We start from the raw sequence: 18,234 nt of genomic DNA on the forward strand, positions 1-18,234 counted from the left end.
ATTCAACTACTTCTTCATAAACATTTAAGCTGCCAACAGAGCGTAAGCAAACAGATCACCTCCCCTAATATTGACCTAAGCTATTATCCCAGCCAGACTGACAATGATATTATTTCTTCGAGATGTTCCGCTAGAGATACTCCTCAGGGTTTTGTTTTGCTCCAGGTCTGTCACGGACCAGCTCTCATAAAACTACTCCGCAGTATGTCCGGTATGTCCAACAGAGAGTGTTGTGTACCCAGATACAAACAGAATGACTCGCTGTACAACAGCACAAGAGTCTAGAGTCTCGCACAAAATCTATACGGAAAATAGCTGATAATGAATTTCCTTATACATAACTTACACAACCGTAAATCTTTTGAATTTAAATAAATTACTTTTGTTCAATTACATAAGAAATACATTGGACAAATAAATACTTTTCTAATATGAAAATATAATAAAATTAATGTCATGCTTTTTTTCTCTAACATGAAATATTATATATATGAAAATTACTACAACATTTTCATAGTTTTATTTGAAATTCTAAGTAAATAAATAAGGTAACACTTTATTTTAAGGTGTCCTTGTTATACGTTACATGTACTTACTATTATAATAACAATAAATTATGCAGAATTACATGCAAGTAACCCTAAACCAAACCCTAATCCTAACCTTATAGTAAGTACATGTAGTTAATTAATATTACTCAGTACTTAAATGTATAATTACACTGTAACAAGAACACTTTAAAATAAAGTGTAGCCATAAATAAATACATAAATAAATATTCCAAAATTATATAAATATATACAATATTCTGATAATTATAGTTTATGTTATTTAAACTCATAATTTCATTAATACTTTTAAATAAGAAAAATATAATACAAGTTATTAAATGTAACTGATAAATAATTACTATTACAAATAAATAAAAATTCTAATAATTACAAACAAATATTCTGATGATAATTGACTGATGACATTCAGTCACAATTTCATTAACAAATTTAAATAAAAGACTAAACATTTATCTTACGCAGATGAATTATTATTATTAAATCATTATTATAAATAAATATAAATATTCTGATAATTGTTGTAAATTAAGTCATTTCATTAACAAATGTACATTAAAAATAAAAGTCAATACATTTATCTGATAAATAAACAAATAAATACGTTATCAAAACGATTTAATAATTTATAAACATGTTAGATGCAGCTTACTAAGAGAACATAAATTGCTTTGCCAAGCTTTTCACTTATGAGCAACTGTAGAGAGCTGAGGAGAAAAAAACGGCTTGAATAAAATACAGTGCACCATGAAAATTTACCCTGAAGCACCAGTATATAACAAAACACTGCTGAAACTGTATAAGACAACGTTGTGTACTATAAATTGGGTTTGCTTTGATTTAAAACCATTCATGTTTGTGATACTTACATGTACATTGGTTGTAGTTGCAAATGTGACGTCTTCTGTGGCCCTTGGTAACCGTACGAATCAAACCCTCCTATAAAGTCAACTAAAGAAATGAGACAGGGAGAGAAAGAGGAAGATGGGGGACAAAAAAGAGATGATTTATTGTACTGAATGCTGTCGTTCATTCATCCCATGCGTGTGTCGGTGTGATAATCATGAACAGTGGATGATCAGCGGCCGGACCCTCTGTGAGACTGACATCTATGGAGGCTGGTTTGTGGCACGCTGCCCGACGGATTATAAGATAGGCTAACATAAAGCAAACTGACAGGATTAGCCCCGGACCCCTCTGTGAGGGCCCACCAGCTGTTTCAAGCTCTGGAAGCCCCGAGTATCTGGGCTTTCCACAAAGACGCAAAGGTAATAAAGTGTGCGATAAAAATCCAGGCTTTGGCAATCAGAGGCTGTTTCCTAGACCAACGAACACAGGAGATAAGCTGTGGAATTAGCAGAGCTTCTCTCGTGCATCCCAAACAGAAGGAGAACGGAAGACTGGAACCATTATCATTCTGATGATAGATTTTAGGGGGCATATACCTACAAATCCCCTAATCTATGTTGGTCTTATTGTGGAGTTAGACCTTTGCCCTGATCAGTGTTATCTGGGGACCCGCAGAGGTCAGTCTGAAAGCTTGTGCCAGCAGTTTAAACCAGAGCGCTCACGTTTAGCAGGACACTGTTTGAATTCCCCTCTAAACGTACACTGATATATGACATATCATGTCATTAATTAACAATATTCCAGTATTTAAACTGATTGACAGGCCTTAAAATATTTTAACAATTCAGTAACATAAATAAATGAAAAAGAAAACAAAACAAATAGTAGTAATATTAATGTGACACATCCAAAATTCAGATTGGGCTTAAATAGGCCTTTAGAACCATCATTCACATTAAACACTGTAAAAAAAATATTTTTCAAAAGAATACTGGAGTATGTTTTACAAAAAATATTATTTCCATCTTTCTACTTCACATTCAATTCAATGTGTTACTTGCCATTTCTTTGTAATTATGAAATTTACTAGCAATTTCTAAGAGAAAAAAATATTGCTGATTAATTTCGCTAATTAATTGCTTTAACTCACTCATAATTCATTACATTGTTAATAAGTATGTAATAAATACATAGTTTGGGGTCAGTAAGATTTTTATGAAATACATTTTTCATGCTAAACAATGGTGCATTCATGTGATTCAAAAACAGAGTAATATTGTAAAATATTATTACAACTTTAAAATAACAGTTTTCTATTTTAATATAATTTAAAATGTAATTTATTTCTGTGATGGCAAAGCTGAATTTTCAGTATCATTACTTCAGTCTTCAGCGTCACACGATCCTTCAGAAATCATCCTAATATGCTGATTTGTTGTTTAATTTCTGCTTATTAGCTTATTTGATGAATAGAAAGTTCAAAAGAACAGAATTTGAAATGGATTATGAATATTTACTGTCACTTTTGATCAATTTAATGCATCCTTGCTGAATAAAAGTATAACATCTTACTAACCCCAAACTTTTGAGCACACACACACACACACACACACAAAACATTTAAAATAGAAAACACGGATCATTTCAAAAAGAAAATTAAGTTACGTGCACTTCAGAGCATTCCCATGTTAATGTCCTTTACATAAATATGTCTGCAGGGGGTAAATGTTAAAACAGATTGCCTGAGGGCAGATATGTGCTCTTAAACAGCTCTGAAAAGATATCTCAAGTTGTTTCACGGCAAAAATTCTTCCTGGCTGTTCCTGCCAAGATAATGGGAAATGCTGGGATCACTGATCTAGTAATGAAGTAAAAAACAACAACAACAAAAAAAACATACAAGTACCATCGACTGTGGGCAAGTGGACAGATTAAAGGGTCTACTGGCCGCCTTGAGCTACAGCATTAGCATCCACAGCGTCCATATAGCAAAGCGTTATGAGTTTTATGGGTTTTGGCTTCACCCTTCCAAAAGCTCTTCGTCGACAAAGGCATTTGTAAAACGCACGCGGCGCACAAAGACTATCAGCATGAGTTCCCACCTCCCTGCAACCACAAAGCCTGATTGCATATCCCCAAAGGAAAGCCTTAACCTAATTTCCTTGTTATAGATGCAAAAAGTGTTTCCCCGCAACTTGCGCACTCTGACACTTCCTAATTCTCTCTCTCTTGCTTTATCATGCTCTCAGAAGCAGAATCATTTAAATACTGTCCTTTCTTTAAATGGACCCTGGGACGTTACCTGTGATAGCAGCTGTAATTACGTGCGGACCGTGTTGATTGGTTTGAGCTGTTCATTACCTTTGCGGAGGTGCTTCATGTACTATATTAATTAAAGCCGTAATGGCCAATATGGCGTTCCGATTAGTGTTTCTACATGCCTCAGGGATCAAGCCATCAATATCGTTGGCCTGCTTGGAGGATTCAGAGCTTCAACGATTATATTTCTCAGTGGAATTTTCCTGGGCCCACCCTTGGAACATCAACACCGCTGATAAGCTCTCAAAGGATACTAACGTCGCCGTTCATCACAAGCGCTCCGGCAGTCACTCAGACTTGGGCTGCCCATGGACTGATTGGGAGAGACTTTCGAGAGGGATTTCCAATTACACAAATGTTCTAGAATCTGTCCTGATCACTGATTGAGACAATCAGAACCCCCCACTGGACACCGGGAGCACTGCTGAATGATGTTTGAGAAAGTTAAGCGATCAGTGTGGCGGCAGAAGTTTTGCGGCACAAAGCTTTGCACATTTGACTAATCTAAAGCCAATAAAATGGATTTTGTGAGAGGATGAAAGTTAGTTTTTGCACACATCGCTTAATTAAGGAGTTTTATTCATAAGGTACTCTGGAAGAGGCTAGCGAGTAACAATCCACACATTTCTAGGGATTCTGATTTAAGATGCTTTTCTCCACCAAAGTAAATATATTAAATGTTCATCACTGTGTAATGATATAATAGGAGATAGGCTAATGAGAATATATAATAAAATATATATAATATATAAAGATATACATATATAACGTATAATTTAATGTTGCAATTTAAAAAACTTAATTTATACATGCGTCACAAAATATTCCTATTTAAAATAAATGCTGTTTTGAACTTCCTATTCATCTATAATGCTTGAAACTGTATCATGCTTTATATATATATATAAAAAAAGTGTTTTCTACATTGATGATAATAAATGTTACTTAGGCACTAAAAATTAGAATGATTTCTGAAGGATCATGCGACACTGAAGACTGGAGTAATAGCTGCTGAAAAATGAATATATATACACAAGGATCACACTCTAGCTTGGACCAACATCCCAATGAAGTCATGCATAAAAACCCATATACGCACAAATATTCTGCATTAATAGACCATCACGCTACACTGGATGTATTCTGCCAGAGGGCTCCCTCTCCGTGATCTTAACATGTAGTGAAGGCACTCAGTTTAATGAGAGGCTGACCCTCCAAATACGGCCAAGCTTAATTAAATTCAGAGTGAAGTTTAATGATTCTGATTACTCTGATTATGAACTGATAAAATGCAATGAAAATACACAACAAAGAAGGCGGATGCCTAACAAATAAACAGCCACACAAACACACACTTTTACATGCATCTCTCTGTCTGTCTGTTTTAGTTGCTCGGTGATGAGAGAATGATGAGAACAGGGAAAATAAAGCTTGACTCTGCAAGAGAACAACAGTATTGATCTTGTATGCCAGTGTTAGGCTGCATTTCCTTTGTTATTGTAGCTATTCCTCAAAAGACTCTCCTAAGAAAAAGTTACAAGCATCTGAGGACAAAACACATTAAACGAATAGTCTGTCATGATCCGCATGGGTTTCCTTTTTCTGTAGAACATAAATGGGGAAATGTTGAACAATATAGTGCCCACAGTTTTCAATATAATGAAAGTGAAACAACAAAAAATGAACTCCTATAAAGCCATATGATAGCCTTGTGTTTTCCTTTTGTGTTCCACAAAAGAAAGTAAGGCATACAGGTTTGCAATGCATAAAAGAGAGTGAGTAAATGACAAGAGTTTTCATTTTGGGTGAACTGTTCCTTAAAATATAAGGAATATTATAAATTAGGCCGTCTTCTATCATCAAAATTATTATCTAATCTGTCGTCAGGACAGAAAGGTGACTAAAGCGAATGACCCATGTGTCTCAGCGTGGCAGTAGTGGTAAGTGTGATCGTCTGAGCATTACTAATGGAACAATTTTCTCCTTGCTTTAAAACACTAGGCCACAGGCTCGTCGTTTGGGATCAATAAAAGCAATCTTTTAGATCCTGCAACATCTAAATTCAAATGTTTACTGGGGCATTCAAACTAGGCTAAAGATCTGCCACCAAGAGCTATGTCTATGTCAGTGCTTCATTACCGCAGGAAACGAATATTCCACAACAATGTTAAAGCATATAAAAAATATAATAATAAAAAATAGATTTAAAAAAATCATGCATCTTTACACCAATTTAGGTTATAAACTAAAAATAAGTCTAAAAACGTATTAAAGTATTATTAAATGCTTTTTTTTCAAACACACACACCAATTAAAAATATGTAAATATATACAGTGGGTACGGAAAGTATTCAGACCCCCTTAAATTTTTCACTCTTTGTTATATTGCAGCCATTTGATTTATTAAAAAAGAAAAACTGAAATATCACATGCTCCTAAGTATTCAGACCCTTTCCTGTGACACTCATATATTTAACTCAGGTGCTGTCCATTTCTTCTGATCATCCTTGAGATGGTTCTACACCTTCATTTGAGTCCAGCTGTGTTTGATTATACTGATTGGACTTGATTAGGAAAGCCACACACCTGTCTATATAAGACCTTACAGCTCACAGTGCATGTCAGAGCAAATGAGAATCATGAGGTCAAAGGAACTGCCTGAAGAGCTCAGAGACAGAATTGTGGCAAGGCACAGATCTGGCCAAGGTTACAAAAAAATTTCTGCTGCACTTAAGGTTCCTAAGAGCACAGTGGCCTCCATAATCCTTAAATGGGACGACCAGAACCCTTCCTAGAGCTGGCCGTCCGGCCAAACTGAGCTATCGGGGGAGAAGAGCCTTGGTGAGAGAGGTAAAGAAGAAACCAAAGATCACTGTGGCTGAGCTCCAGAGATGCAGTCGGAGATGCGAGAAAGTTAGAAAGTCAACCATCACTGCAGCCTCCACCAGTCGGGGCTTTATGGCAGAGTGGCCCGACGGAAGCCTCTCCTCAGTGCAAGACACATGAAAGCCCGCATGGAGGACTCCAAGATGGTGAGAAATAAGATTCTCTGGTCTGATGAGACCAAGATAGAACTTTTTGGCCTTAATTCTAAGCGGTATGTGTGGAGAAAACCAGGCACTGCTCGTCACCTGTCCAATACAGTCCCAACAGTGAAGCATGGTGGTGGCTGCAGGGACAGGACGACTGGCTGCAATCGAGGGAAAGATGAATGCGGCCAAGTACAGGGATATCCTGGATGAAAACCTTCTCCAGAGTGCTCAGGACCTCAGACTGGGCCGAAGGTTTACCTTCCAACAAGACAATGACCCTAAGCACACAGCTAAAATAACGAAGGAGTGGCTTCACAACAACTCCGTGACTGTTCTCGAATGGCCCAGCCAGAGCCCTGACTTAAACCCAATTGAGCATCTCTGGAGAGACCTAAAAATGGCTGTCCACCAACGTTTACCATCCAACCTGACAGAACTGGAGAGGATCTGCAAGGAGGAATGGCAGAGGATCCCCAAATCCAGGTGTGAAAAACTTGCATCTTTCCCAAAAAGACTCATGGCTGTATTAGATCAAAAGGGTGCTTCTACTAAATACTGAGCAAAGGGTCTGAATACTTAGGACCATGTGATATTTAAGTTTTTCTTTTTTAATAAATCTGCAAAAATGTCAACAATTCTGTGTTTTTCTGTCAATATGGGGTGCTGTGTGTATGATTTTAGCAAATGGCTGCAATATAACAAAGAGTGAAAAATTGAAGGGGGTCTGAATACTTTCCGTACCCACTGTATATATATATATATATATATATATATATATATATATATATAGGATAATAAATATATTTGTAATATCATAAATATATCATATTTATACAGTGGTGGCCAAAATGATTAGAACACTAGTATTTTCACCAGCTAAAAATTATTTCTAGCTTTTGCTGTAGTGTGTCAGTAGGAAATATCAGTTTATATTTCCAAACATTTACTTTGCCATTAATTGTAATAATCCAGTGAGATTTTTTTTTTTGCCCAAGGAGTCTGACAACAGCCAGTGCTCCACACAGAGATCTGATCTGATCATCATCCAGTCTGTTTGGTATGACATGAAGAAACAGAATGAACTGAGACAGACTAAATCCAGAAGAACTGTGGCAACGTCTCCAAGATGCTTCAAGAAAACGTCCTGCAAAACTCCCTGAAAAACTATGCACAAGTACACCGAGGGCAAAAGCTGCTTTAAACGCAAAGGATGCTCACACCAAATGTTGATTTATTTTAGTTAATAGAAATTAATTGATAAAGAAAATCTATTTATGACATTATTTTTAACAGCATCCTCATTTTACAGCATTTTTACACAAGTGCCTAAAACTTTTAACAGTACTGTAACTTTGCAGGTAGGTTTCTTGAAGCATCTTAGAGATGTTGCCACAGTTCTTCTGGATTTAGTCTGTCTCAGTTTGTTCTGTTTCTTCATGTCATTGATTTCTTCAACTCACTGGATTATTACAATTAATGGCCAAATGAAAGTTGGAAAATGTAAACTGATATTTCCTACTGACACACTACAGCAAAAGTTAGAAATAACTATAACTACTAACAACTTTAGTCAGAAATAGCTAAATAAAAAAAAGCTGGGGAAAATACTGTACTACTGTTCTAATAATTTTGTCCGCCACTGTATATGTAAATCATATATTTAGATCTGGTATGTTAAATGTAATTTTAGATCCTATATCATTTTAGATTAAATACATACACTGTAAAAAGTACTAAATTGACTTGACTTAAAAAAATTGAGGAAACCCGTTGCCTCAAAATTATTAAGTAAATAATAATAATAAAAAAAAAAGTTAAGTGAACTTGACAATTCACTTAACTTATTTTTTAAATGATCATTTACTTAAAATTTTTAAGGCAACGGGTTTCCTCGATTTTTTTAAGTTAAGTCAACTTAGTACTTTTTACAGTGTATCTTATAAGCATGCATTATATCTTTGAGAATAAGCCAAACCCTCATTAAAAATGAACAAAAACAAATTCATGATTGAGTTATGAAGTTTTACTCACAGCTGTCCTCCTCTTCTGAAATGAGCTTCACAACATAACAGGCATAGATGAACCCAGCAAGCTGTGAAGAAAATAGAAAACAACACTGATTAGAATAATCAACTGTACTAATCAATTTGCCTATATTAAGGTTAAGTGTAGTGCAGCAAATAGAATAGGAAAAATAATGTTTCCCGAACAGGTTTCACAATCATTCCTGGCAACCTTTTGCAATGCCTGCGGTTGAACGTTGATGTTAGACCAAGAAAATAAAACGAAAAACTATGGGGCGGAATGGCTATTTTCAAGTGTAAGTGGGACAAGTCGACTTTGTTGACCTAAAAATAAACGTTTAGAACAGTTTTTCTCACAAGAAAGAAAATTACTGAAGAATCCTCATCCAATAAAATGTTCTGATTTTGCTTTGATAAAAACCAATCTTCCTCTTTCATCAAATGCAATAAAACTGTGTCGACTCATTTCATGTGGTCATTATATCAGAATAAGCAAACAAACCATCACTGAAAACCATTAGTGGTTCATTCGGTTAATTAGAGATAAAAAGAGCATACTTTTAACAGTAGAGAAAACATGCTCATATCTTTTGCTCAAATGAGAAAGAATCTGAAATGTGAAACAGGAGAGAATGAAGAGATCAAAGATAGAGGGAGGTAGGCTTATTTTCATTGAGGAAACAGGTGTTGTAGCGGCGAGAGCTTTACATCAAACTGAGAGACCGCCACAGGAAATGGGTCTTTAGAGCAATGAGGACAGAGCAAAGCAGAAATGTTGGAGCCTCATCCTCTCTGCCGCTCCAAAACACAGCACTTCTGAATCATAGAAGCACACGGATACACAAAGCTCTGATTTTCCTAGCTCTGAATCACTCATTTTTAAATCACATCCGTGTTTAAAGAAAAAGACGGTCGATGGCAGGCTTGGGACTTCAATCGTGATTAAGAAGGATGAATGTGAAACGATGATGAAAAGATCTCACCAGAATATTGAGTACTGTAAACACATTTAATGGACAAACAAAAGACTTGGATCTCTTGGAGCAGACTCTTTAAAATGCTCAGGGAGCACAGCTGGGCTTTTTATAAACCCTCTTCATCAGAGAGCCGTGTTGTTGTGTGTTACACCGGTGATTTTATAGAACCGGACTGATTGGACGTCTCTGATCGAATCAAGACAAATGATAGAGTAGGACAGCTTGAACTCCTGTCGTCTGCACTGCCAAAATAAGGTCTACAGGACCAGTGTTGGGGGAAACAGCACAAATAAAACCCGGGTTACGTAATCAGATGAGTTTGGGTTTTTTCCCCCCCAAATAACGAGTATAGTTATGTATAGTGGTTATTAACATACAGCATACATATTATTTATAGAGAATAATGATTTAAAATATATTAATATAATTAATTTATATTACTTATATTACTTATACTGTCTTGGAGCTTTCAGGCTGGAGGTTGCATTTATTTGATCAAAAATACAGTAAAAACAGTACTACTGTGAAATAGTATTACAATTCAGATAATTTAATATATTTAAAATGCAACTATTCCTGTGAATTTTCATCAGCCAATATTCAGTCCCATGATCCTTCAGAAATGATTCTACGCTGTAATAATTTCACCAATTTCAACCAAAATTACAGTAAACCTGAATTTCATATAAATTATAAAAAAGTTGAAATTGTTCAATGTATTTTGATCATTTAAAGTAATATAAAAAGATACAACTTTTTTTTGCTCAAGAAACATTTCTTGATATTATTAACGTTGAAAACAGTTATGCTGCTTAATATTTTTGTGGAAAAAATGATAAATTTTTTCAGGATTCTTTGATCAAAATAACAACATTTATTTAAATATATTGTTTTGTAACATTGTAAAGGTTTATTTTTTACTGCCACTTTTGATAATTTTTAATGCATCCTACCTGAATGAAAATATTTCTCCCCAAACTTTTGAATGGTAACATACGTTGGATGGATTAACACTTAAATTACTTTGAATGTAAAATTTATTTGCCAACCAATCAAAGCCCTTCTTTTAAGGACAAGGAGACACCTGGACAGAAAAAATAAAAAGTAATGCAATTAGTCACCTTTAATGAGTAACTCAATACTATAACATGTTATTTTTAAAAGTAACATTCCCCAACACTGTGCCACAGTTGTGCTGAGAACAAATGTACTTTGACACACTGCTAAAAAGGCCACCCAGACTTGAGATGATAATTAAGAAGCTGAGCGCCATTTGCTATTCTATGAGATACAAACTTGTGTCCCCTCAGGGAATGCTCTAGAAATGCGGCCGTGTTTACAAGAATGTTTATGTATCGCCATTTCTTATCATTTGAGCAGTTCATTTAACTAAACGAACAGAACAAACAGTCCAGGACTGCATTCCCGGTCCAGTCCCTCCGGATAATCACAGTACAGCGGTAAATGGGAGGAAAAGCAGATTTAGGATTCCGAGAATACCTCAAGGTCTTGCTCTCATTTACACTGAATAATGTACCACTTCCTCCTCCTCCTCAGTGGCGGTGGAGAGCATGGGGCCGCACACATGCAATCCGAATCCAGACAGGGTCATTTACACAATATTGCACAGCTATGTGAAGGACGAGGGCCCAATGTGGTGTCACCTCGGCTCAGCACATTGGGCCAGACAGTATTTTGGTTCCTGGTTCCTTGGATACAGCACTCAGCGTGGATGAGGAGACAATGGAGGCGGCCAGCAGCTAGCATCTGTGTGTTTGTGTGGGGAAAGGGGCGGATCAGGGTTCAACACACACAATACAGGCTGCTCTTTTGATTACCTGATGCTATCATCTGTCCATTGTGTTTACAAAATATGTAAACCAAATTAGCAGGATGTAAATACAGTCTGCGCTAACTGTGTGATGAAGAGCGGTGAAAAGAGACTTGCAAACTGTTTGCCCCAAACAACAAATATTTATATTTATAATTTTCTGGCCAAAATATATTCGAAATTTATGCTAATATGTGTCATAAACAGCAAAGGTAAAGGAAATGCATTTTAAAAATGTTAAATGTTTAAGTTTAAACTTAAAATGGCAATAACTATTCAAAAATGTCTTTTAAAAGGCAAAAAAATATAAATTTTTAATCTTAAATTACATTTGGGGTAAATACTTATATTTTGGACAAAACAAATGTATATATAAAATGTACAAAGATATGAGATAACATAAGAAACTGGAACTTATTAAAAGTATGTTTATGTAAATATAATAACCATACAATCTACAGTAGCTACTGTGTTGGTTAGCAGTTTTGATACATGTTTATACTGTAATATGTTTTGAAAAACTACAGTAAATACATACATTTTGGCCATTTTTATTGTTTGCAATATATAATAAATGTTTTATTTATTTATTTTTTATTTAATACTACACACACTTCATTGCATATAATATTTTTCTATATTTCGGAACATAAAAATGGCCAAGTGTTTGTAATCTATATGTTTATGTAAATATTAGTGCTGTCAAATGATTAATCGCGATTAATCGCATCCAAAATAAAAGTTTTTGTTTACATAATATGTGTGTGTACTGTGTATATTTATTATGTATATATAAATACACACACATGCATTTTTATAATTAACAAAAATATGTTATTTTTATATATCAAATATATTTATACATGATATAATTTATATGAATATAAATATATACATGTAAATACATGTAAATATTTTCAAAATATATGCTGTATGTGTGTGTCTTTACATATACATAATAAACATACACAGTACAAGCACATATATTATGTATATGTGCATTTTGGATGCGATTAATTGCGATTAATCGCTTGACAGCACTAGAAAATATATCAATATATTTGAAAATCTACAATAACTATATAAATCTTGACCATTTTTTAGTTTTGAAATATAGAAAATGTATGCACGCACACATCATAGTTATGTTCAATGTACTGCATTATACTGAATACTGAAGAAAAGAAAATATAAAGTTATAGTATAAAGTTATATATGTTACGAAAATTAGAAATAACATAAAGTTATATGTTATATAAATATACTGATATATAACTATGTTTAAAAGTAATATGTGAAATGATATGCATTAGTAAATATTAATTAATATTGTAAAAATGACACTTACGCCTGATTAAAACCAGAGCCAAGAAAAATACTTCTTTTATTTAGACAGTTATTACTGCCTGGTGAATGTTCACAATGTAAATGGAAGGTCAAGGAAAGCTCACTGCATTGTGGGATACTGTATTCAACACAGTGAGCTCTACTGTCATGAGCACACAAAATTTACATTCTGTAGAAATGAGTAATAATGAGAAATGAGAATAAGAGTTGCATGATGTGCTCTTCTGAAGAACTCAGTCTGGTACACACTCACTCACAGCCACAGACATGTTGTTGTATTGTGTTCCTTCTTCCTTTGCCATGTCATTCCCAATAGACAAGACTAAATTTAGATTCTATACATGTGAATAATACATGCAGGGTTTCTAAGGAGGTGCTAAATAATTGAGGATGCGTCTGGGAGCAAGGACTGATCTCGATGCAATCTTAAAGTTGAACCTCACGTACAAGCTTACTCATTCTTCATCGCCTGCAGTTTCGATGAATGAGTTTTAATGTTTAATATGTTTATCTTGAAAGCATGGAGCAACTTCACAATGAAATAAATCTGGTTTAGCACTTTAAAGCAAATGTTATTTAAGCTACATCTGCTACAAAGGCAAACGTGCTTGTGTGTACCGAGTTACATCCGTGGAAATCAGAATAATGAATAAACTCCCATTTAAGTGCCTATGATGAATCATCAAAACTATACATAGAAAAACTCAAACATGTAGAGCATTATTTGAAACAGAAGTGAATTCTGACTTCGGAAATGGCTTGACAGTCACTTCCTGCACAAGGTCACTGTTTGATCAGCCTAATACAACCACTCAAGCTTGAAATATTACGGACAGTTTTACAAACTACTACAATTTAGCCATTCACATTGAAGTAGTTTCCCTTCAGAGATATCCATCATATTAAAAAAGTGCAGTTCTGCAATTTTATCAAGAGGTTATTCCCTTCAATTTTCTCTCTGACCATGATACTAAAATGATTTTTTTTTGTTTTTTAAACTGCTGTGCCTTTAACAAAACCATCCAAAATTTCAAAATGTACACTGAAGTTTAAAAGTTGGGGGTAGTATTTATTATTATTATTATTTGTAAGTATTTTTAAATTAATGCTTTTATTCAGCAAGGATGCATTAAATTGATCAAAAATGGAAATGGCTGCTGAACATCACAGGAATAAATTTCATATTAAAATAGACAACAAACTTTTAAACTGTAATAATATTTCACAATTTTACTGTTTTTAACTGTATTTTTGGTCATCAATAAATGGAGCCTTGGTGAGCTTATAAGAGCCTTTTTTCAAAACCTTAGCGCCCCAGTAAAGAATCTTACATCTTCTAAAACCTTTGAATGTGTTTCTTCACTTTCACTAAGATCAGTTTCTTAGATAACCTACTTTCTTTCACTTTTTCTGGGCAGAATCACCTGGCTTAATCAATTTCGTATGTTGACACAGCATCAGTCAACCCATTTCTGTGCCAATGTGGATGCCTGCTTCAAACTGCGCTCTCACACTTGGCGGCTTGGACTAATTCACATGTCCTTGACTTCCTCCTCGGGCGCTGGGCCTCTCTCCAGGTGGGCTGCTCACTCCTGGCTTTTATAGACTGCGCTAGTGAGCTACTTAACATGCCAACAACCACCCATGTCCTGACGCACCAAACGTCTTCTGCAATCTTCCAAGTGCAAACACTTATTCGGGGGCAGTCGGCGTTGTGTTTTTTTTTTTTTTTTTTACACAGCACTCTCAGCACAAATCAAGGGTGAATGGTTTATGCACTCTTTATGAAATGATTTAAATAGACAACCGTTTAGAGCAGCCGTGTTCTTGTAAAACGTGGACAGCTGACACAAAGAAATGCTGATTATATTGGCGTCGGGGTCGTTTATGGGGTGAGAGGAGAAGTGATGTGTTTTTTATGAGTCATCGTGGTAAAGTCAAACTGTTTTTTCAGTAAAACGGTCTTGTTTTCAAATGGATTGAGTGTTGCTTGGCTCAAAGCAGACAGAACATCACAAACACGGCTAATGCCTTTGATTAGCTCTAGCTCAAGGGCACAGATGCTAAAATTGTGAAAAGTCTAACTTTTCAGCAGCTAGTCAACATAAACTGACAAAATAAAAGACTGTTAGAATGAAATACAAAGAGGGAAAGGCTAGTTAACTGATAATGCTAACAATCAACTAACAAATAATCATTTCTGATGCGCAAACCTAGAGTTAAAGGTTTGTTCAAATCCTTAACCATAAGTATTAGACGTTAACCAATTGATCTGTTTAGTGATGATCATACTATTGATGTGTTGTTCATGAGCAATTTGTTCAATTTGAACAAATCTTTAATATGACTCGGCAACATCGAGTCATTTCAGTGAGAGATTTGTTCATTTCGTGTTTACCACATACACTTCTGGTCTCAAATTTAAGCTTTTTTATTTCTTACAATGTATACATTTGTGAATTTTTGTCATGATGGTTAACATTGAATATGGTAATAAAGAGTTGGCTTTAAAATGTATCCGTATTATGAGGAACAATCACTTTGATAAAGCAAAGATTTCTACACATAATAGCATAAAGTTAATAATATGTAATGTTTGTGTTTGTTGTAAGATACTGAGCCAGGAAGCGGGCACGTGAGAAAATAACGAACAACTAAAACCCAAAGACTTGAGAGATAAACGAATGAATTCTGTTTTCGGGACTGCATAAGGGGCTGGATGAATGAATGACTCGAATCAATTCTGTTTCCGGGACAGACAGCATAGCTTCGGTGTATTTGGATGTGACGTGACAAACGAATGAACGGAAACTAAAAGACTGCATAACCTGAAACAATGAGTTAATCGTTTCTGTTTTTCATAATGTGGCCTTGGTTGCATTATTGCTTTTTTTTTTATTCGAAACATCGCGTAAGTATATGTGTTGTGGAATTTGGCTATTAACATGTCACATTTTAATTATATTTTGCTGAAATGAATGAAATCACTCGAAAAAACGATTTGTTCATTTTGATGTAGGAGATTCAAAGACCCAAGTCAGTAAAATGATCCAAAATGTATACATTATACAGTACGAGTGGCCTCTAGAGAAGGAATCACTGACACCTCGTGCTGTTTGTTTTGACACTCAAGACTACACGCTACACGGAGCGGGACACTTCAGATGTGCATATGAAACACAGACAGTGAAACCATGCATATACAGTATACTACAGTACATGCTTTCATATCATTATAAAGTAATTCATATGCTGACTAGATGTTGCATTAGTGGAGAACAGCAGTGTGAGGCAAAAGAGAGGACGCTAATGTAGTACCTCAAGCGGTTAAAACAATGTGACAGAAATACACAGATGTCCGACCCAAATGTTTAATGTCTTGATAGTTCTTTTTGCATTCGTTTATGTCCACTTGGTCCCTTTTATGCATGCGTTAGCCAGCAAAGTGGCAGATTAAAAGCTAGTGACGTGAGAAAGTAAACTGATATGTTCATTCAGCCGGCAGAAACTTGTTAATTTTAGTAACACATTTTCAACTTTTAAAGTTGCATTTCTTAACATTAGTTATTGCACTTTGAACTAGTATTCATTTAAACTATGCAAATAATCCAGCACCATGTACTTTGAAAATGCACCACATAACAGAACAGACTATTTTATTAGAGATGAATGTTCCAGAGTTTGACTGTAAGTGTTTTAATTGGGTCATTTGCTGTGGGCTACAGCAGTACCAGACATGCCATCTTTGACCTTCTTACTGTGCCACCACAAGTCTTAGAACAAAACGTGCCGAAGGAACAAAAGAATTAAACATTCAAAGCCTCATTTACGATTCAGATCATCTAAGATAAATGTCAGACTATTTCTAATCACAGACACAAACACCGATCATTTGTTAAAACATTACAAATGATTTAGTCCTTGTGCTTTCAGAAAGTCACTTTTTGACCTATATGGAATATCCCCTCGCTGCCTTTAGTACTCGGAATAAACCAATTTCAGTGCTGACCTCCTTGGGCATCGTTCACCTGGCTGTTAATCTGAATTAGATGCAGTACATTAGCGCGGCTAAGGCCACGCTATAGCTCGGAGCTAGCAAAGAGAAGTCTTGTTAGCAATGCTAAATGAACCTTTTAAGCTTTTTAATCACGGCTAAGAACTTCCTTCATTCACTGCTTTGAGTTCTCAGCTCCTAAAGTATGGTTTGGTAAGAAACAAAGAGGGATCTGGGGTTTTCAAGGCAATGAAGATAAATATGATTGCTAAACCTGTGTGACAACTATAAATCAAATGATGCTATAGTATAAATTAACAACAACAGAAAAATGCTTCTCAAAAAAACAAAAACATGGTATTAATATGGTACTCCATAGTGCATAAAAGAACACAACATGAATTAGAATAAATTTGAATTAGAATTAGAACTTAGAATAAAACCTAAACTAGACAAAGCAGACAGTCAAAACACCACCTTGCAACTACCTAAACAGCTTAGCAAATGATCTTTTCAACAATTTATTTATTTAATAAACATATTTAATTAAATTACTAATGTTTCATAAGTAAAATAAAAAAAGTAAATATTATTAAATAAAGTAAATATTATTATTTAAAACCCCTTCAGCAACACCAAAGCCAAGAAGCCAAGAAGCCAAGAAGCCAAGACTGCAGCCTCTTCCACATGTTTTAGTAATTTCTTCTTCAGAAATCATCAATAACAGACTTAACTCTCTATCTATTGCTGCCAATGTTTTTCAAAAGGGCAGCAATCCGTGAGTCAGTGCTACACGCCAAGAGTTTGCGCTTTGTTGACAATTGGCAGAATTTGCCAGTGTTAGTGGGGAAGGAACACAAAAAAGAGAGTAAAGCAGACACTTTCATCACAACTGCTTTGATTTCCAAACAACACATCACACCCAATTTTCCACTTTCACAATTGAGCAGGCACTTAGCCAGAGGGGATAAGCTTCTCCATGATAAAGTAGCACCCGATGCTCATAGAGGAATCTCTTCTTGAGAAGAGACACAACACAGACCTCCACAGACTACAGTACTCCAGAAAGCATGTTTGTGAACCTGCCATGGCAAGAAAGGAGCGAATGAAGAAATCACACCTCTGTGTACCCTATAAACTCTCCAATACAAAGAATGGGGATCGGAAAGGAAGCAATTTTATTCCATCTGGAGTAAAGGTTTCCTTCTAAAGATGGATACTGTATGTAAGGAGTCTGACAGCAGGATAGAGAGCAGTTTTCTGCATTTTATTCTTTCTATATAAAGACTTTT

At 35.2% G+C, this 18,234-nt stretch overlaps 1 protein-coding gene across 3 annotated transcripts in view; it reads right to left on the bottom strand.

The window, feature by feature from the left end:
• nkain2 (sodium/potassium transporting ATPase interacting 2) overlaps positions 1 to 18,234 on the bottom strand; it is a 159,992-nt gene that overhangs the window by 6,129 nt on the left and 135,629 nt on the right. For all 3 annotated transcript variants that reach the window (XM_058755953.1, XM_058755951.1, XM_058755950.1), the window contains 2 exons: positions 8,801 to 8,861; positions 1,439 to 1,520 (listed from right to left, as the gene is read on the bottom strand). In XM_058755953.1, coding sequence (XP_058611936.1) covers positions 1,439 to 1,520; positions 8,801 to 8,861 — 143 coding nt within the window. The remainder of the gene's footprint in view (positions 1 to 1,438; positions 1,521 to 8,800; positions 8,862 to 18,234) is intronic.

Source organism: Onychostoma macrolepis, chromosome 20 (assembly GCF_012432095.1).
Source record: "Onychostoma macrolepis isolate SWU-2019 chromosome 20, ASM1243209v1, whole genome shotgun sequence".
NCBI lineage: Eukaryota > Metazoa > Chordata > Actinopteri > Cypriniformes > Cyprinidae > Onychostoma > Onychostoma macrolepis.